Here is a 21,626-nt window from a genome sequence, read left to right on the forward strand (position 1 = left end):
TCACCGGAACCGCCGCGGGGATCGATGTCTCGGCGTTCGGCAGGCGGCTGCCGCCATGGCGCTGAGCGGGGTGCGGGTGTTGGAGCTGGCCGGGCTGGCGCCGGCGCCGCTCTGCGGCATGATCCTCGCCGACTTCGGGGCCCGGGTGGTGCGGGTGGACCGGACGACCCACTCCGCCATGGCTACCGACGTGCAGGGCCGCGGCAAGCGCTCCCTGGCGCTCGATCTCAAGCGGCCCGCGGGGGCGGCAGTGCTGAGAAGGCTGTGCCGCGGCGCGGACGTGCTCATCGAGCCCTTCCGCCACGGTGAGGCGGCGGTGGGCAGCGGGGCCGGGAGCGGGGAGCCCGGGGGTCGGGGCGTGGAGATGTGAGCGGGAGGTCGAGTGAGGGCCGTGGTGCTGAGGGGACTCCGGTCACTCCGTGACCTCCTCGAACACGTGGCGGGAAAGGGGTTTATTTCATGTGACTGAGGGAAAAACGCCGTGAGAAGGAGCGGGATTTGTGAAGTGTGAGAAACCTGCAACCGCGCAGGGAAGAAGCCGGGAAAGGTGCTTGACCAGGGCCTTGTCCTGCCGACCGCAACACTGAACAAGTATCTCTGGGTGGCACCAGAGGTGTCTGAGCTGAGAAGTCGTGCAGGAGCTTGAGCATCAGGGTCCAGTGCTACAGGCTCGGGCAAGAGTGGCTGGAAAGCTGCCTGGCACAGGGGGACCTGGGGATGTTGATTGACAGCAGCTGAACATGAGCCGGCAGTGTACCCAGGTGGCCAAAAAGGCCAACAGCATCCTGGCTTGTGTCAGGAATAGTGTGGCCAGCAGAAGTAGAGCAGTACTTGCAGGCCAGACCTCGAATCCTGAGTTCAATTTTGGGCCCCTCACTACAGGAAGGACATTGAGGTGCTGGAGAGAGTTCAGAGAAGGGCAATGCAGCTGGTGAGGGGTCTGGAGCACAAGTCTGATGAGGAGCAGCTGAGGGAACTGGGGCTGTTCAGCCTGGAGAAAAGGAGGCTGAGGGGAGACCTTATCACTGTCTACAACTACCTGAAAGGAGGTTGTAGCATGGAGAGTGTTGGTGGCAGGACAAGAGGAAATGGCCTCAAGTTGCATCAGGTTTAGATTGGGTATTAGGAAAAAATTCTTCCAGGAAAGGGTTGTCAGGCACTGGAACAGGCTGTCCAGGGAAGTGGTGGAGTCACCATCCCTGGAGGTGTTTAAAAGGTGTTTAGATGAGGTTCTTAGGGACATGGTATAGTGGTAGAGTTAGGTTAGATTATGGTTGGTTGTGATGATCTTAAGTGTCGGTTCCAACTGAAATGATTGTATGATTCTGTGATCAGACCTGCAGTGATTTTCAGGCCTGCTGATGCAGTTCAACTCACATTTGTAAGGTTAGCAAAGAATCATAGCATCATTTAGGTTGGAAAAGACCTTTGAGATTGTCAGGTCCAACTGTAATGTGGGTAGAACATAGCAGATAGTGTCTGAGTCTCAGAGCTTATGATTCCTCTGAAGACAACAGATCTAACATGCTGTCCTCTTTCATAAACCACACGCAGGCACTCATCTGATGATCATGCATGTGCTGTTTCAGTGTCCTTGCTGTTCCTTGAGGATGCTGTTCTGTTATTAAGAGTATCATCCATCTAGTTGAAGACATCCTTGCTCCTTGCAGGGGGCTTGGCCCAGACGACCTGCAAATGTCCCGTCCAACCCCAAACTACTCTGTGGTTCTATGATCATGTTTCGGTGAGAAGCTAACTGAATTGTTTTGAGGGGTTTGCAGTCACTTTAGAAATAGGAGGTCTTATCAGTTAAACATCACACATCATAAACAGACTATCTGTCCTGTGTCACAGCTAATACTTTTCATTCTGAAAATGGTGTTTTATGGTTGTGATGTTTTTTACCTTAAGAATTTTTTGTTTGTTCCTCAGAAGCTGTGCAGACAAAATCAAGACATTAAAGACCAATTTTCATTGTAGCTGGATTCCTATTTGCTAGTGGGATTTTTTTTCTTCTAGTGGAAATTTTTTTTTAAAAAATCTGGAAATGCAGGTAATTTTGTAACTAGGCATTATGTTTTATGGGCCTGTAGCTTAACAGGGCAAATCTGAGATCCATCATGAAGCTGGTGTGAACCAATGAGAAGATCGGGTCTCAAGAGGCAGTAGAGTTTATTTCAACACACATGTACCGTTGGCCTTCTGACAGTGACTACGTCATAAAAAGGGCTATTTGGCACCCAGTTCTCACTTGTGCTTTTGAAAATCTTGCTCTTTACTGAATTTCACTTCTTCCTTCCTGGTGTTAATCACTTACCACTACTCAGTAAGTAATGTAATAGAAATAGATGTTGAGGAATTTGAAGATTTAGTAGTATTATGGACTAGTCTGTGAAACAAGTTGCACTAATAAGACTCTAGGGCAGAATAGGCATTGAAGTTACGTTATTCCTTCCACTCCAAAATGTGTCTCCCTTTAGTGCCAGTATAGATTATAGGTCATAGTCTGACCAAGCTGCACTGAGCCCATAATGTATAATGTAATTGCAACTTGAATTTGCTTCTTTTAAAACCACTATAATTACAAGATCAATATTTTAGCCTTGATTACTGCAAACCCATGCTGACCAAACCTACATGCCATTGATTTCTCAAGGTTCTTTTTCTCTGTATTACAAAAGAACGTGTTTGCTTTTGTGCGATTGTCACAAATGATTTGTGGAATAGTGTAAGACTTTGCTCTTTCTCTCACTCTCTCTCCTTCACTTTTTTTTTTTTTTTACAAGCTTTTGGTAGCGGTCTCACTTATTCAACAGTACAGAGATTATAGCAAGCTGTCTGGCCATCTTTTGGGGAAGTAAAACAGGAAGAAAAGCTGAACAAAAAAATAGACCCTAAAGTTTGATTTCCACTTAATTGGCTTGTATTCAAAATATATGGAGTATGTTGGTAATGTGTAACATAACATTCTGGCTGTTCACATTGTGACATGGATACTGAATTAGAATGTGTTACTTCATAAATTACAATCCAGTCCTGTTGTTTTTGTGTAATTTAACCTTGAATCATGTATATTTTGAGTCTTATTAAAAATAAATGTGAGCTAGGATTCGTGCCTTTGTCTTTTTAAGGTATCATGGAAAAACTTGGACTTGGTCCAGATGTCCTTCTACAGGAGAATCCCAGACTCATCTATGCTAGGCTTACTGGATTTGGCCAGACAGGAAAATATGCCAGCTCTGCAGGTCATGACATCAATTATTTGGCTTTATCAGGTATGCTGTAAAATTTTCTGTCAAATAAGATTTTTTATCCCTCTTAAATCAAGACTCAAGAATTTTTTTGAAGATTATTTGTAGATAGCTCAAATTACCTGAGCTGCAGTCTGATAGAGCAGCTAAGCAGATCTGAAGCATCTCTGTCAGTGAAAGCAGGGTTTCATTCTCGTGCTGTGTGCTTCGCTCTGCTTCTTCCTCTCCAGTCCGCTCTGGTGCTTGCTTAACCCCTCTGTAAGCTCCCTAACAAGTCAGAAATTGGCCAGGAGAAATTAGGATGATTTTCTGCCAGGTTATTGAGGTGAAACCATTCATTAAGAGATCGAACAAACATAAAGAGTCAGCACAATAAAGGAGGAAACATGCATTGGTTTGTTTTGGCAGCAGCAGCGCACTGTTTGGTTGCATCAGCACATCTTCTCAAGCTGTACAGTGTTTTCCTTCCTTTGCGCTGTTTTATCTGAATAAAGTTTTTCTCTTTGAAGAAAGAACTGAAGTTTTAATGCATTTTCGTCTTTCTTCAGAGCTTCTCTCTTGGAAAATCTGTTTGTGTATAATCCCAAAAGGGCTGCAGATTATGTTTCATGTTTGTCAGCAGCTTTTTTTGAGCAAAGAAAACTAGGCAGCCTAACTGTTTGAGCTCTTGTGCTTTTCTGCTGTAAATATCCCTTCATTGATACCAACCAAAAGGAAAGCAGGCTTAAAATAAAGTGGCAATGTTATATTTCCTTAAAGTGTTGTAGACAGTATACTTATTTTAAGTATTGTGTTTCTACAAGTACACAGTAACAAACAGCAATTAAATTACCCAGCTCTGGTGATTGCAGTCAGTGTGTCAGGCATGGCCCCATCTACTGCTGTTCATGCTGCTACTGTCTCTGCTGCTTCTCTGAGCCTGTGAGGGAGGAGAGAAAGTGACCCAAACTTCTTGGCTTCCCACTGGATAAAGCTTTTCTTTTAGCCCCAGCAGAGGCACCACAAATGTGATAATCTGGTATTATGTACCGTGAGGAGATGTGGTGGAATTAAGTTCTTCAGGGATGGGTTCAGTCTTCTCTCGTTATGTAAGATTGTCAGAGAATAAAAGAAGATAAAGAAAGGATGCCTTGTTTGAAACACTTTTGACTTCATGTCCAGATGATTTCAAAGTATTATAATACTTTTAATTATTGTTAATGTAGGGAGAGAGTCAGTACAGAAACAGAATAGTCCATCGCTACCTTAGATTGTAGTGTGCTCTGTTTACAAAAAGAAAGTGTCTTTTTCTCTGGAGCTGATTTAGTCACTAGTATTTTGGTTAGTGCTATCTTCCTAAAGTTAAATAATTTTGCTTGAAATTTCACATATTAAGTTTTTCTGCCTGTTTAAAGGAAAAAGAACAAGTGTTTTGGAACATATCATTCCTCAGAGATCTCATATCCTGAGTATTTTCCTGATGAGCTTTGGCCACCTTTAACTAAAACCTGGCTTGCATTCAAAACTGCAAATATCAGTTAATATGTCAATCTGCTGATGCCTGTGATGACCCTTAGACTGTTAAACTGAGGTGTTAGCTGGTGACAGAGCTTTATGCTTGAACTACAGGCTATGGAAACTTCTTTATACTGTGCACTCAGTTGCTTGCACTTAGGAAGTACATTAGATCATTAGCTAATTAAACAATGCATCAGAATCATGCAGTTCTCAGGAAATTTTGACCCTACATGATGCAAGTCTCAGACTTTAGACTACAGCCACAGGAGAGATATGATCATACTGCAGAGTTTCTTGCTTGGCCAAAGGGAATCAATATGAGGGAGCTACAAAGAGTAAGGTGATAGTAAACAAGTTGTTCAGGATAGCAAAGAAATGCTAGCAGATTCAAAGTCCTGCCTGAAGTAAGCTCATTAAACTTTTGCTCATTTCTACATATTTTCTGGCATAAACATGGGTTCCCTGTGCCTATGTTGCATGCAATCAGAGGTCACCTGTCTGTGTTACTCACCCACACAATTTTCTTTTTTTTTCCAGAGGTAGTTGAAGAGGGAGGATAAGTTTGAAGTGCAGTTATTGATGTTAAATCCTTCCTTATGATTATTAATTCATGGGTTATGTGCACAGAAGACTGTACATCTGCATTTTTACTTTAAAATATTTGGAGAAGAAAAATGTACCAAGATTGTTTTGAGACATGTTCATAATGCTTAGTGAATTCTTACGGGGGAGGTTCTGTGCATGTACAAAGTATTAATATGGAATTGTTGCACACAAGATTTTTTTGGATGTCATTTTCTCCCTATGTAGCCAAATTATCAATGGTTTGTCTGTGAGACTTTTATTAATCTCTTAAATAAAATGGATCTTCACTACAATTTCAAATATTCTAGTCTTTTGTGAATTAAAGAGTAACTATTTGATAAGACACAACTAAGTAGAGACGGAAGACTATTGGTAAAAGTTTCCTTTATCCCTTGTATGCTTACATAGATGGAAAAGGATGAAATGTTACTTGTAGAAATGTATAAATTAATGTTTATAATTAATTTTATACTTATGTTTGGGTTTTTTTGCTCTGCTGTCAGGTGTGCTGTCAAAACTGGGTAGAAAAGATGAAAATCCTTATGCACCCTTAAATCTTCTGGCTGATTTTGCTGGTGGAGGTGTCATGTGCGCAATGGGCATTGTTTCAGCCCTCTATGAACGTACCAGATCTGGTAAAGGGCAGGTCATTGATGCAAGTATGGTAAGTTTGGTCTTAAGGAAGGTGTGGTCTTACGTTTGCTTGTTTGGGTCTTTTCTTACTCTAAGTCTGTAAAAGGGAGGAAATTGGAGCAATTTGTAAGGTTTAAAATTGAGAACTTTGGAAAAGGAAAGTAGGTGATCTCATTAAATGGCTATTCCTTTAACTGCAAGCAGTTTTCACATATCACTGTTGCCGTAACATCCTTATGACATGGAAAACATACTGCAGCTTTCCCCCTGTGCCATGCCCTGTCTTTCCTTTTACTCATCTGCCTTCTTCACAAAATACTAGCTGTATGTATTTGATCGGTAAGTTTGGTGTGTAGAAATAGGGTGTGTAATAAACAATTAACATCACGCACAAAAGCAAATGTTGATCCTAATAAAATAAAGGATTGCTTTAGCTCTATCCAGGATATATCTGCTGATGAATTTGTGGCAAGTCATGTCTTATTAGAAGCACTGTTCCCTTGAATAATTACACTGCTGTGGATTATTGCCAAGAAACCAATTTCAAACACTTTGCGTTAATGTGCCGTAAAATAAATGTAAGGCTAAATTAGCTTAATAATGATCACTATGAAATTTTTCGCTGCAAGGCCACCCACTTACACACAGAGTAAAAATACATACTTACATTTAATTCTTGAAACCTGTATGAGCTGCTAGTGTTTTTTCTCTGTCTCTCCCTTTTCCTGTTTTATTTTTAAAGAGCATTGCGATTAAAATTTGACCTCCCTTTGAGGTGTTGCGAAGGCTATGATTTGGACTTGTAAATGTAAATTGAAAAAAATTATATTAATTGAAAAAATCTTTGAAGAGGTCTTGAAGGTAGAATAGGAAGAGATGTTTGCTCTCTTGATTTGAGGAAGTTTTTGGCAAATTCACATGGCATTTTCAAAAACAGGCTGCAGCATTATGGTCTAGATGAAAATTCTATGGGATCACTGCAAAACTTTTCGAATGTTTTTACCCCAGTGATAATTGTTAGGAGTTGATTGTCAAAATGAATAACATATCAACTGGAGTTCCAGAGACATCTGTCCATTTTTTTTTTCTTTAGTGTTTTTTCCAATCAGCTGAATGATGAATGAGTGACTGTGTTTAGTAAATTTACAGATGATACACATGTGAGAAGAACTACAAGTATGTTGGGCTTTCGGATTAGAATCGAAAAAGACCTTTTCAAATTGGAGCAATGACCTGAAAAAAATTTGCTGACATTCATGGGGACCACTGCTCTATAGTTCTTTTACACAGAAACAATTAACTGCACAAATGCAGTGTGAGAACAATTGGCTAAAGTACAGTCCTGGAGGTTTGTGGTAGTCACAAGCTTAACATGAGTCAACAATAACATGCTATTGTAAAACACACACACACACTGTATTAGGACATACAAACAGGAAATAGAGCTAGCAAAGCTTCTGAAGTAATTCTTCTAATCAAGCCAACATTTATAAAGCCTTAGGAAAATACTGTTTCTGATGCTGGCCATCATCTTTCCAAAAAAAAGACCAACTTGAGAAAGTCTGAGAAACATGATGAAAATGAGTGTAAGTCTTAAAACGATCTACAATGGAAAATTGAAGGAGTTTGTATACTTGTAAATCTATGGGGAATTATGACAAGTCTCCAAGTATTTAAAAATATATTTCTTGCAGTTTGGAGTATTACCTTATTTTCACTACTGGTACTTGAAGTCATTAAAGAATTTCTTACGAGAAGAATCAGTGAAAGTCCGCTTATGTCCTAATGAGATCTCTGGCTCATAGGGAATGGAATGTGTTGTGGGCTTTTTATGGCCTCTAAACTTATATATTTCAATTTTTTCTTGTCTCATTGTAACTCTGGAATTTACAGTTCCCTGCTGATGTTCCTAGTGTCCTGTGAAATGAAAGGAATATTGCTTAGTGTCACTACTCTACCTGGCATTTTATTGTGTTCCTTCGACTTGAACAGACGTTCACTGAGACAGCTAATGAAAGCATACATTTGTCATCAGCAGAAGCTGGATAGTTATGGGTGTCATGGCATGTGGGAGAATATGGGCAGGTATCTACAGAATTTTTCACCTCCGATGGTTTGGAGCTACCCTCCTGAAAAACTACAGGACCCTGAAGAAGTGACAGAATATTTAAAAAGAAAATGCTGTGGCTATTCCAGAGAGACACAACTTACCACACTGTGCTGGGCCCTGGCCAGCATCTACTAAACACTGCTGAATATTGTGCAGCACCCTGAAGGGGAAGAGAGGGAAAACAGACGGACAGGCACTGTGATTACTCCCACCCTTGTGCCAAGCATCGCAGCTACTCCAACCCTGGTTACAGACATTACAGCTAAACCAGAGAACCAGTCTGTGTCTGTATTGGTCGCCCCTATACAGAAGACAAAATACACAAAAAAGTCGCTTCACTTGGTGAGGGGTGAAGATGAACCAGGGTCATCACGAGAACAGGAGGAGGAGGCAGAACCAGAAACAATCACCCAATCTCTATGCCTGAATGAACTGCAGGATATGCAAAAAGATTTCAGCCAGCATCGAGGTGAGCACATTATTGCTCTGATGCTGGGATAGCTGGGCCGGTAGTTTCAAATTAGAGGATAGGGAGGCCAAGGAGCTGGGATCCCTGTCTAGGGAAGGGGACATTGACAAGATGATTGGGAAAAAGACACAAGTCCTGAGCCTCTGAAGGCAACTTCTGTCGGGCGTCAATGCAAGGTACCGCTTCAAGGAAGATGTTACTGGTCATCCAGGCAAGTGGACCACCATGAAGAGAGGTATGCAGTACCAGAGGGAATTAGCCATGCTGGAGGTGATTTATAATGATCTGAATAATGAGCAGTTACCCACAGATCAAGATGGAGTCCAATGCACACAACCCATGTGGCGAGCAGAAGTATCTATGGACTGCACTGTTGTTCTGTGCTAGCTCATTGGCAGTAATGTCCTAGAAAAAAGGTGAGGGACAAATGGTGGATGAATTGGCTGGCCAACTCTGGCAATACAAAGGATGTCTCTCTTCCTGGTGATGGGCCTGTGTCTTGACTATAGAGAAACTGCCAGACATGGTAGCTGAGAAACTACTGAGAGTTCCAGCGATTCAAGACAAGCTCTGTTTCCCACTTACGTGAATCAGTATCTCAGCTATTAGGAGTGAGTGTTCCTTGACTCAAGAGAGAGAGTATGGAGGGTGCACACCATGAGGCACCCTGTGGTTTTACCTGTGTGACCACAGAGAAGACATGAAGTGGGATGGAAAATACACCTCAACCTTAGAGAAATGTGTATGTGAGTTACAAGGAAAAACAATCACAAAAGGGGACTTTTCCAGGAAAAATGATGCTTCAGTTTTCAGCGAGCAGATCAGAAGGGCTGATCTTACTTTTGATCCTCTTGAAGGGAGAAGCAAGTAACGAATACTGTGACCAGGACTGGAGACATCCTGCCTTCAGTGAGATGGAGGAGAGGGACAGCCAGGTTTATTGGACTGTGTGGGTTCAATGGCCTGGCATGTCAGACCCAGAAGAGTAAAATGCTGTAGTGGACACTGGTGCACAATGTACCCTAATTCCATCAAACTGTAAGGGGGCAGAATTAACCAGTATTTCTGGAGTGACTGAGGGATTCCAGCCCTTGACTGTTGTAGAAGCTGACATGAGCCTAACTGGGAAGGACTGGCAAAAGCGCCTTGTTGTAACTGACCCAGATGCTCCATGCATCTGTGGCATAACCTGCCTCAGGAGAGGGTATTTTAAGGAGCCAAAAGGGTGCTGGTACTGGTGGGCTTTTGACATAGAAGCTGTGGAGACAGAGGACATTAAACAGCCATCTGCCTTACCTGGTCTCTTGGGTGATGCTTCTGTTGCAGGATTGCTGGGGATCAAAGAATAGCAGGTGTCAATTGCTACCATGATGGTGCACCAACAGCAATATTGGACCTGATAGTTCCCATGTGTTGAACAGGATGTGGAGTGGACACTGCGAAGTGATACGACAGGCACAATTGCGCATCTGCAATCTTGCGCCAGACCACACTTTAAATCACTCCAAATGACAGGCATCTGACCAGGCATGACTGACTCTTTGTGAAAAGACAGCAACAGGAGAACATGGTGGTAATGATCACTTGCATAATAGTCTCATGGCAAGAGCATTTAGCTATCCGACGGAAGACTGAGGTTCCAGGCTTTTCTCAGCCTGGAGTTATTCAAAACCAAAACTCTCGCATCCTAGAGGCATTCTCCAGTCACAAGGATGAAGATTAGGTTGGTGTGGTGGAGTTTTCTTTGAACTCCTTCACACTGCAGAAGGAACAGGATAAATGTGGAGCAGACTGATCACCAAGTTATGTGATGCCTCTGGGTTCTTGTCTGTGCTTCAGAGACTGCTGGTGCTTTAGCGTGAGACAGCCATTAGGTGAAATGCATAACTTATTGTAATCATTCTTCAATTAGGCTTAAGTGGAGTCTCCCCATGTTGTCCTTTTCATGTTTTAAAATAAAGTGGCCACTTTAGTGTGTGTGTAGTGTTATTTAAGCATGCCTTTGGAGGTTTGGTGCAGATGTTAGATGCTGTTTTACTTGTCTCTGAATTTCAGTGGGCCTCAGGCACGAGCTCGCCATCCACTTGCCCAGCTAGGGGTATTTCTAAAGTCCCTGTACCAGTCTAAAAAGATGTGCTATTTTGTTTTGAGTGTTTCCAGTGTAGGTAGCACTGTACCTAGATATTGTAAATAGTTCCATCAGCACCACAATCTAAGTTGCAGTTAGAGCTTATTCTGATATCTCCATCTATTATTATTCTTACTTTAAATGTGGGTTTTTTTAATTCTTTTTGCTCATATGAGCAGTGGAAGATCAGATCATTAGTAAAGCAAATACTATTTTAATAACCTTGCAATCATTTTGCAAACATGTAGATGAAGATATACAGTGTTTTTTCCTGTAAAGGTACTTTAGTTGACATTAACATATGACAAGTAGGGGAGAACTATTATTTTCCTTATGACAGGTACTTGAGGAAGATGGCAAGTTATATACATTAAATGAAGAAGCCTTCATGACTGCATACTTAAAAGATTTGCACGTTTTAAACTCTTTCTTAGAAAGTTAGAAACTAATAGATCTTTCCACGTGAAAATTCAGTAGCCTTTTCTTTTGATGTGATCATTGTGCTTTTCTCTCTAGGCAAAAGTAGGTTAATTTTAGATGGCTGAAAATGCAGGAATCAAAATGATACAGCTCAGTTTTTCTCTGATCCACTGGGCAGTTTCTGGCCATATACTGTTAGTACCTCATCTTCTCTTACTGTTTTTCTAATGGAGCTGGAAGAAAATGGGTTCTTCTGGTGAGCAGAACTGTAGGATGCGATTTTTTTCTTGGAAAGACTGGTACAAGCTTGATTATTTCTGAAAGGCTGAACAAGCTGAATTTTCATCTAGTTGTACTCCCTGTAGCCAAAATTTTAAGGAGCAAGTTGGAACAGGATTAATCATGTTTTCTAGAGCTGTATTAATCAGACACTTGCTTATTTAGAGATTCCCTTGCTATGTCTATGTACCTGCCAGTGATGAGAGTGGGAGAGTAATTTTTGTTTTAGCTTAGTGATAAAGATGAGCTTCCTGGTTCCCATGGTATAAGAGAGCTTTAACCTTTGCTTTCCTTCCACTTTTTTTTTTCTAAAAATAGCAGTATTATTATAATCAGCCAATTCAAAGAAGTTCATGTTGAGATAAAATCTTGATACTGACTGGACTGCTATAGGCATCTTGATTTCCAGAGTTTTAAAAGGCTTGATAACTGTCAGATAACTGTTCTGTAGAGCTGAGAATCTTGTTCTATCGCCTAAAATTACTTTGATTCTCTATGTGAACTCCTAATGATTATAAAATTGCTAAACTAGGAAACTGTGCATTGCAAGTGTCTTATCCCTTTGAAGCTGCATTATTACATTTATGGTCCTCCTTATTCTCTAATTCTAGATGATTTCACAGATGTAATATAAACAGTAATTGAGAATTTTAAGAAATTAAACTGCTTACCAGAGATTTTGCCATTAAAAATCTTAACAAAGGACAGAACTGGTATTAGATTTTTGCTCTTTTGTTTTATGTAGAATTCAGGTAACATGCCAACTAATTTACTGAAGCTGTTACTTTTTCCTGTAAATGTTCAAGGTAGAAGGAGTAGCATACCTAAGTTCTTTCCTGTGGAAATCACAAAAACTGGGACTTTGGAACAGACCTCGAGGTGAGAACCTGCTAGATAGTGGTGCACCTTTTTATGAAACCTACAAGACCTCCGATGGAAAATACATGGCTGTTGGCGCCATTGAGCCTCAATTCTATGAACAGTTAATAAAGGGTAAGTAGCCTGGAGCAGTTGTTTCACATCAGCAAAGCATGACAGAATGAATTATTCAGTGCTTGATTTTTATTCGTGACATTGGGTATGTTGATTTATTTGTAAAAGCCAAAAACTTACTGGAACTAGTTGGGTAGCAATGTAGAGTTTAGTTGACTTTTTCCTTCTAGCAATTTCTTTCTTTTTCATCCCTTCTTCACTTTAGCCTCTGAAATTACACTTAAACTACAGATTTTCTTAAGGAGGTATGGTAATGGTAGTCTGTTATGTGGCTGAAGCGCTAGAGAACTGCTTTCAGAAACCACTTTTTTCGAGGGATTGTGAATATGCTTGAAAAAGGAGACCTAATTCTTTGGTATTGCAAATAAAATGTCAGTTATTTCTGCTATATATATTTTTTAAGTAAACTATTTAAATTGTTTCATAAATTAATGTTCTTTGGAACCAGTTAATAATATTGCTTGATAGAATGGAATTTTTCTAGAAACAAAGTCAGCTTTATAAATTATTTTCCACCACACGATTTCAGAGTGCTTTTAGTATTGAGCTATGGATATCATTTTTATATGTGACTGAAGACTCTTTAAATAAGACCATAAAATATGATTTATCTGTTTGAGAAAATAGAGTATGTAATGTAAAATAATTGTGTGAAATTAAAATATAAATTTGCAGGTGCCTCTTTACCTTTGAACTGTTTGTGTGCTTCAAGCTTTTGATCAGATATGCTCTTAGCTTCTTACTAGTTATTTAATTAAAAAATAATTTATTCTTTTGTGCTTCTTTGGTCGATCACTATGCTCTTCATACAGAATTTATGAAAATACAAAATATTCACAAAAGAGTTTATCTTTTTCCACTGTGCTGAATATGTAGGATATAAAAACCCCTCAGTCTAATTTTCATTTTGTTTGATGAGTAGAAGGAATACCAAAAAAGGATATACCTGAACTGGATGTACCCAGTGTTATATTTACCACTTTTGTATGTGCATGACTTACATGTGGAAAGTCTTTGCTAAGTGAGGGTCGCAGTGGAGGAGTTTCTTATTCTTGTTCAGTTTCTCCCCACTGGTTATTCCTCGAATTGCAGCATGGATACCTGTCCTGGTTTTGTCTGGGATAGAGTTAAAATTATTCATAATAGCTTTGTTGGGGGTTATGGTTTGGATTTGTATTGACAATAGTGTTGATAATATACTGGTGTTTTTGTTATTGCTGAGCAGTGCTTACACAGCATTGAGAACTTTTCTGCTCCTCACCCTGCCCCACTAGCAAGAGGGCTGGGGGTGCACAAGAAACCAGAAGGGGACACAGCTGGGACAGCTGACCCCAGCTGACCAAAGGGATATTCCACACCATATGACATCATGCTCAGCAATAAAACTGCTGGTCAGGTTGGCAGGGAGCCACTGCTTGGGGACTAGCTGGGCATCAGTTGTTTGGTGGTGAGTGATTGTTTTCATTTGCATCACTTGTGTTTCATGAGTTTCCTCTCTGTTATTATTTTTATTTCCTCTTTTCCTTACTTTTTTTTTTTTCTTTGTTTGTAATTATTAAAATGTTCTTATTTCAGCCCATGAGATTCTTTCTCACTTTTACCATTCCAATTCTCCCTACATCCCACCAGTGGGAGGGTGGTGAGTTGAGTGGCTGCATGGTGCTTGGTGCTTGGTTGCTGCCTGGGGCTGAACCAAAATCATACGTGTAAGAACAAGCAATTACTGTCAGCTTAGCACTGATCAGCTGTGTTGTCCTAATAAGATCATAGGCAGTGACAGGGTCTGCACTTCAGGAGTTCTTGAAATTCAGGAGCATGGTAGGATGAAATGAAGGTATGAGGTTGTAAGGTAGGCTATGCCATTGTTGAGCAGAATCCTAAAGAGAGACCTTGTTCTGTACACTTTGGCTTCATTCTCTTGCAGCCTGCAGTGCTCCTACAGAAAGTTCTTGCACATCTGTGACTGTGAATGACTGCTTCTCTGTGTAACTTGAAAAGGGCTGTGAAATTACCTAGAATATCCAAATTGGGACATGCTGATACATGAAACACACAAGGCAGGCTCCCAGACTGCCTCAGGGACATGTCCAGTGTTATATGCTGCCCCCAGTTCATATGTCAAGTTTGGAAGAGCCATGTTCCTGGCTGAAGAAGCTGGTACTTTGTCCATCATTGTCCTGAGAATAACTTGTTTGCGAACTTCAGTTCTAAGCTACTCAGTCTTGAAAAATGAGGTGTAGTTGTGTATTCCACACTTGGCAATTCTTTGAAATGTTATTCTCATCCAGTCCCTGTGATTTTTTTTGCTTGCAAGAGATGGAGTTGGAGAACAAAAATAAATGTAAAACTCAATCAGTGTAAAATGTAAGCCCATGCTCTGGAAGTTATGGAATTTGGAATTCCAATATATGTCTTCACGGAGAATGCGTGTATGAAAGACAAAGGCAAAAAGAAAAAAATAAAGCTCCTTACTCACATATCCATATGTTTGGCTTAAATTGATCAAACACAGGACTGCATTATTCATGGCTGCTGTATAGTCCTCCAGAGACTAGCTGGAATAGCACTTACTTTTAAGGTACAGGAATGGGATGGAATCTACATTTGTTAAAAAAAAAACAAATTCTGTAATAGGTTCTGGTCTTATTTGTTGCTCTTCTCAGTGAACCTTTGCTGGACACTCCAGCCTTCCTGTATTGGTCATTGTTGTAGGGGAGAGTCAGGCTTTTATTTCTCAACCAGACAGACAGCTTTTCTAGAAAGAAGACTGTGGTGGATGAATCCAGTGGTCAGGCAATATAGTATGATCACTGACCTGTCTCTGTCTTACTGACATAACTCTGCACTGAGGAAAATGCTAAAATTCTCTGTTTTCCTCTTAGTTGTTTCTCAAAACATAAAGTTGCAGCAGCAAATATGAATCCATCTGCCTATATGAGGGCATCTACATTGGACAACTTTATTTTCATGTGTGAAAGTATTCCTTATGCTTACAATGCACAGAAATGGCTTGATTTTAACAGCTGTAGTTTAAAAATAGTTATTCCAGCAATAAAAAAATGGTGTTTCTGTTCATAAGTAGACAACGAGTGCAGTCAGAGCTGTGTCTGTGTTTCAGCCTGTTTCTGTTGTATTTTAAAAATCCAACATACAGACAGCAGTCTTTTAAAGAAATTTTGCTTTTTGCATTCAGTTATATTACCATCTTTGCTTGTTTACAGTCAAGAATTTTTCTTTTATTTTGTAAAAGTGTGTTGTTTAAAGTATCACACCAAACTCAAGATTTTTTCACAACATCGCATTTAAAATAAGTGGTCTGTCTTCATTGTATTTTAGGTGCATGTTAGAAATCGTTCAGTTTTTCACATAGGAAATGTTTATTACCTTCAGTAGTTATAGTTTCAAGCTTTCTGAAACAATAGTGTACTGAATTAGAACAGCAGATCCTTCTGGCTTTTTTTTTTTTTTTTTTTTTCCTTTCTGGGATATCTATTGTAGAAATTCAGTTTAGAATTAAAGCCTTTGAATGTTATGGGGAAGAAAAAGCTGTTTGTGAGAATTGTGTTGCCCTTTCCCAAAGTGAGGAGCTTTGACTTAGGCTGAGTCGTCTGTTCCAAGCATTAATTACCTGCTTTGAAGTAGTTTTAGAATTGTGTGTTCCGGTTCCATAATTTTATTTCACCCTTTTTTTACCATAATTTTGTTCAGTTCTGCTGGTGAACAACTTGATGCTGTTCCAGATAAAATATATTCAAAAGCCACTTTGTCTCTCTGACCGTATTCGGAGTAGGTTACTTTTGCCACTTCTCTGTAATGAGAACACAAGGATGTGGGTGTTGCAGATGTAAGAGTTGGAGATTTAAAGATTGCAGACTTCAGAAAGGAACATGGTTTCTGAACCATGTGTTACTGCTCACAGAACTCTGGTTAGCAGAAGTGAAGCTAATTTCCTTTTGGTTTTGGTTCACTTGAGTGTTTTCCTACAGAATTAGGAACCCAGTGCTGGACCAGAGTGCAGTCAGTGACATGACGAAAAAAGTTCTTCAGGGGTCTGCAGAGGTAGACTAGCTAGGTTTGAGAAGGTACAGCATCTTAATTTGAGAAGATTGTTGGCTTTGTAGGTCGTACATGGCAGGGAAAATTAAATTTCTGCTTACCACAAATTTATGAATTAAAAAAAAAGTTGTATGAGAAACTGAAGCTATATATCATATATCTTATGGAAAGTCTGATGTATGAAACATGTCCTACTAATGTTAGGCCTCAGTGTTTTGATTAAAAGAGACAGAATGTCTTCCAACTGATCTGTAAATTGCTTTTGCAGGTTTCTCTTGCCTTTTAGCAATATATACTTAGTATTGCTGTAGCCAGTCTACAAGAGGCCTGCAGAACACATTAAATTTTGTATATCAGGTGAGATGGAAAGGTCTGGTCCTGCATTACCATGTGGTGTAAGCTTGGTTACATAAGGTGAACTTCCATTAATGTAAAAAGCATTAAGAGTCACTAAAGTTCTGAGCGTGTATTTGATAGTACTCGTCGTACTACTTTGATACTGCTACATTGTGTGACTTCTACTTAAAAATAAGGAAAAATAAATAGGAAGCACTTGAAAAACATAATTCATGTCATTCTGAAGGATTTCCATAGACCTCTCAATTTAATGATTGTAAAGTATTGGGTATTGTATTAAAAAATCTGTTAATGTACTGAATTCAATGCAACATTGTTATTAAGATATTCAAAGTGGATAACAGTTTGATTTGAATTTATTTATCATTATAAACCTTAGCATTGTACAAGTACTGTAGAGAGACATGTTCTTTCTGCACCAGAACATTTACAGTTCTGGTAATTAAATATGTAAACTTGAACTACAGCTGTGGATGCATTCACAGTGATGCTCTGGTAGTACTCTGGATCTGCTCAACCTTTTGCTGAACTATAATTTTCTAAAAAAATTATTTAGTGTCAGAAACTTTGAGCAGAGAAAAAACTTTACAATATTACTTTAATGAAAATTCACTGCTGCCTTGGAATAAAGTTCATTTCCCTCTCAAAGTAAGAATGAACTACATTTAGAGAGAGAGCAATGGCAGACACCTTTTGGCTGCGGTTTGGGCCAAAATGAAGGATTCCCATACCAGATGGTTCTGTTCAGTCATGCTGTGGCAACATAGTTTCAAAATCACTGTGCTGTGAGCATAACATTTTAAAAATAAAATTAGCAAGTTAAAACAATAAAATCCTATGCAAAGCTCTGCTAGGGATCCTAAATAACCTTTTAAAATAGTGTGGCTGCAATACTGTAAGAAACTGTTTACTTCCAACATGCCCAAGCAACTTTGCTGATTTATCTAATGAATTTTACTGTTTGCTCTCTTGAAATAGGTGCCTGTTTGTCTAAGAAGTTCTGTAGGAATAGAAATTTCTTTTTTTTTTTTGCATTAATAAATGTCATGCGGATACGTGTCACTAAAGCTATAGCATTTAAAGGAGACTTACTTCAAGCTACATCATTATAAAGAGGCTTAATTTTTCATTTTTAGAAAAATCATTGTTTCAAAGCTGTACTAGGCTAGGTTACTGAGCTTTTCTAAACAAAAATCCCTAAATGAAAATTTGAACAAAAAAACTTGGAAACAAATTGTGATTGTTTTACCAGATGTACTGTGTAAAAGATACTTTGCTTTTGATTATGTTGGGTGAAATCTGTCATCCTGTGGTATCCCAGACAATTCTGTGCTGTGTAATTGTTTCCTTGTTGACTCAGTCACTCCTGCTGTGATTCTGTTCGTCTGCACCACAAACGGTTTGCACAAGTTGGAAAATGAGATGCTGTGGTGCTTAAATGCCATCGGTTCATGCTATTTAAAGTTGAAGTCTTCAGTGGTCAACGGAAAATGAGCATGTTATATTAAATTCCAGTTTCTGCATATTGTTCTATTTTGCTAGAGCGTGCATAGTTAGGTTCAGCCAACTTTCCATCTGGCACAATCTTAAAATATAATTGTGTAACGGGGTAATGGTACAGCTCTGTTCATGTTGGACTGGCTACTAGAATCCAAACCGTAATTAATAAGCAAATAAATGCTTATGAAACAATGTTGCCAGTTGACAGGACTTTGTGCTTTGAGACAGAGTCTCTGACAGCGTGTTGCTACTTAGCTTTAGTATTGTGGGAGGTAAAGTTGCCTCACTTCCTAGTTCTTAAGTAAACTGTATAGCACCATTCATCTTCAGTATTATACTTCAAAAATTAATAATAAAATTAATTGTGAAAGCATTGTTGGCTTCTGTTTCCTTATGGATGCTCAACCAGTATGAGTAATCTTTTTTTAGGATGATATGAGTGGTTATGAAGACTAGATTGTAAGTTTAGTGATTTAAGGTGCATGTCACTTGGTAACTCGACAAGGACTGGTGCTTACCTGATAGCAATCCTGGTATATGTAGAATCTCTGATAAGATGTGCCAGTGCTTATTATGTCTTTGACTGTGTTGATTTTCTGCTGAACATGAACAGTCACAAGGCTGTATTTCTGAGTCTAGAGATGGACTTCAAGGTCACTTCCAACCCAGATCGTTCCATGATTCTGTAATTCTATGGTTCTGTGATTCTGTGATATGTTCACCCCTCTTAGTGATAAGGAAGATGTAGAATTGGAAGAGAGAAAGTTTTTTCTGCCTATCTACAGCTAAAGATTAGAGGAGTTCTGTGTAAATTTTACCTGCAAACAGGCATCTAGTAGCCAAGCCTGTTAACAGATGCAAGTAAAATAATAACTCTAATATCAGATATCCAAAGATATAAGAATTTAGTTTGCAGAGTTACACATTTTTTCTGCATTTTACACATAGTTTTCTAAGCAGGTTTTTGTTGTTTGTGAAGCATTATGATAATAGTTGTTCTCAAACCTTTCTGATTTGTCAGATTAACTCCTTTCTTATCCCTGCTTTTTCTGAACTTTTCCTGCTATGGTCATACTCCTGAAGCTCAAGATGTGACTGTTTGAACAGCCTTCAATATACCACTTCTGAATTCTATTTGATACTATAAGCTCTGTAGCTCTGTTTGTACTATCTCCATTTTGGAAGTGTGGTTTAATTGCCCTTTGTCTTTTTTGTTTCTTACCTCCTTTTCTGAGATAAACTCTACAAGAAGCGATAACAATCCTTGCTTCTCCTTGAAGTAGGAGAATGGAAGGGTAGGGATTGCAGAAGGCAGAATCCTTGAGAACAAAAAACAGAGATGAGAAACGGTGTGCACAGGAGAGATGTAAACTCCTTGATAAGAGGGAAGGTGGTGTTTAGTTGAGAGAAGGACCTAGGGTATGGCAGGTTTAGAAAGTTTACAGTACAAAGCCCGCATGTCCATCTTCTGCTCTTGTGTCTCAGAAGGGTTATATGTATTGTATACCTAGATGGTCTGTGCAACTGATCTTCTGGGAAGAAGTGTAAGGGCTATGGGTTTCGTTTTCCCATAAGAACAGCAGTGGAGAGCTGGAAATGGGGAAGTGTGCTTACCCTGAAGACACCTGCAGCTGAGCTACCTCACGCACATCAAACCTGAGTATATCCATCCACACTATCTTCTCATCTCTGATGTAGAAATAACCCAGTCGTATTGGGCACACTACAGAGCATCCAGCTCTGGGAGATGTACTGGCTGCTGTGAGACAAGTGTATTGCTGTAGTCCAAGACTCATTTCATGTTGCTACTGCCAGGTAGAGAGTACAATAAATACTATAGAAAATGTTTGCAGGACAAAATGTTACCTCTAGACAGCTGCTACTCTTACGAAATGTTTACACAAATGAGTGTTTATTATGTGTACTTAGTTAAAAGGCTGTAGCTGATGTGGTTTAGTCTAATCAAAGTAATAGAACATTTTATTCTTCCCACCCCTTCAGTCATAAATATCCTAATAATATTTGAAATGACTTTTAGTTAGTATGCTCTGCTGCTGGACTACCTGCCAAATATTAGCTTCTTGAGGAACATACTTAGTTGTGAGCAGCACTTTAATTGATCTCAGTTATACTACAGTTAAACTTTGCTTTTCTCCTTTCAGGTCTTAATCTAGATTCAGATGAACTCCCCAGTCAGTTGAGTTTCTCTGACTGGCCCGAAATGAAGAAAAAATTTGCATCCATATTTGCACAGAAGACACAAGCTGAGTGGTGCAGCATATTTGATGGTACCGATGCCTGTGTGACCCCTGTTTTATCCTTTGATGATGTTGCCTCACATCAGCATAACAAACAAAGAAGTTCTTTTATCAAAAATGATCAGGAAGAGATAAGTCCTAGACCTGCTCCTCTTCTGTCAAGGACCCCTGCTGTTCCATCATTTAAAAGAGATCCTTTTATAGGAGAACACACAGAAGAGATACTTCTGGAATATGGATTTACTGAGCAAGAGATTACTAAACTTTATTCTGACAAAGTAATAGAATTCGGTAAACCAAAAGCTAATTTATAATCTGTAACTGTGCAGATCAGACAAATTTCAGGATGATACAGTAAGTTTTTATGCATTAAAATTGAATTATATGACAAATGTGTGCATGATATAGCATTTTAATATTTTTTTAATTACTGAAGTTTTAGATTTAATTGAAACAGTTGGGAGTTATGTATTTGTGTACCTGGGTGGTCTACAAGCTAGAATAATACCAAAATTGTGTTCTGAATATCTACATTGTTTGCTTAACAAGCAGGTGTAAATCCTCAAAATGTTTCTTTAAATATCATGTCCCCTGAAATGTTTGTTTCTTTTAATTCTTAGTTACACCATCACTTTGCAATGTACGCTGTAATTATATGAAAGCAATACTTTTCATAAAATATAGTTATATTCTTCCTAAACAAGTGGTTGTCTTGTTTACTGATAGATTAGAAGGGATTTTTTTCTCTCTTATCATATTAGTTCATTTGCCTTTTCATGCCAAAACAATGATAGAAATAATGCTATTTTCTTACATGCTGCTGTAGAGTTATTATCATAAAGTAATTATATTTAATAGCCTGACTATATTTTCCTAATGCAGTCTCCTGATCATATTACATTTGGAATTTCAGTATGCCTAGAAAATCACTTCAGAATGAAATCTGTTATTTTAAAATAGCTGCCAAGTATTAATCCTTTTCACTCTTTTTGGAAAAATGGTAGGCAGCTTAGCTGCCCAGGTTTTAAACAATGGCTATTCCATGTTGGTTTTAATTTCCTTCAAAATTAAACTATCATTTGAAACAGTC

General features: G+C 39.2%; 1 protein-coding gene across 2 annotated transcripts; it reads left to right on the forward strand.

The window, feature by feature from the left end:
* Positions 1 to 55: 55 nt before the first annotated feature.
* On the forward strand, positions 56 to 21,239 carry AMACR (alpha-methylacyl-CoA racemase). Of its 2 annotated transcripts, XM_065861186.2 has the most exons (5): positions 56 to 305; positions 3,132 to 3,275; positions 5,837 to 5,997; positions 12,179 to 12,365; positions 20,441 to 21,239. In XM_065861186.2, exons 1-5 carry the CDS (start codon positions 56 to 58, stop codon positions 20,848 to 20,850), a joined length of 1,152 nt encoding a protein of 383 aa, XP_065717258.2. In that variant the 3' UTR covers positions 20,851 to 21,239. The 2 variants fall into 2 exon arrangements, with proteins under 2 accessions (XP_065717258.2, XP_071658721.1); XM_071802620.1 differs by lacking the exon at positions 3,132 to 3,275.
* The last annotated feature ends 387 nt before the right edge of the window (positions 21,240 to 21,626 follow it).

The sequence above is a fragment of the Patagioenas fasciata genome, chromosome Z (genome assembly GCF_037038585.1).
Source record: "Patagioenas fasciata isolate bPatFas1 chromosome Z, bPatFas1.hap1, whole genome shotgun sequence".
Classification (NCBI taxonomy): Eukaryota; Metazoa; Chordata; class Aves; order Columbiformes; family Columbidae; genus Patagioenas; species Patagioenas fasciata.

Coding starts and splice junctions, on each gene's coding strand:
- AMACR (XM_065861186.2), top strand. CDS start 56: ATGGCGCTGAGCGGGGTGCGGGTGTTGGAGCTGGCCGGGCTGGCGCCG. Junction 306..3,131: donor CATCGAGCCCTTCCGCCACG/GTGAGGCGGCGG, acceptor TGTCTTTTTAAG/GTATCATGGAAAAACTTGGA. Junction 3,276..5,836: donor CAATTATTTGGCTTTATCAG/GTATGCTGTAAA, acceptor CTCTGCTGTCAG/GTGTGCTGTCAAAACTGGGT.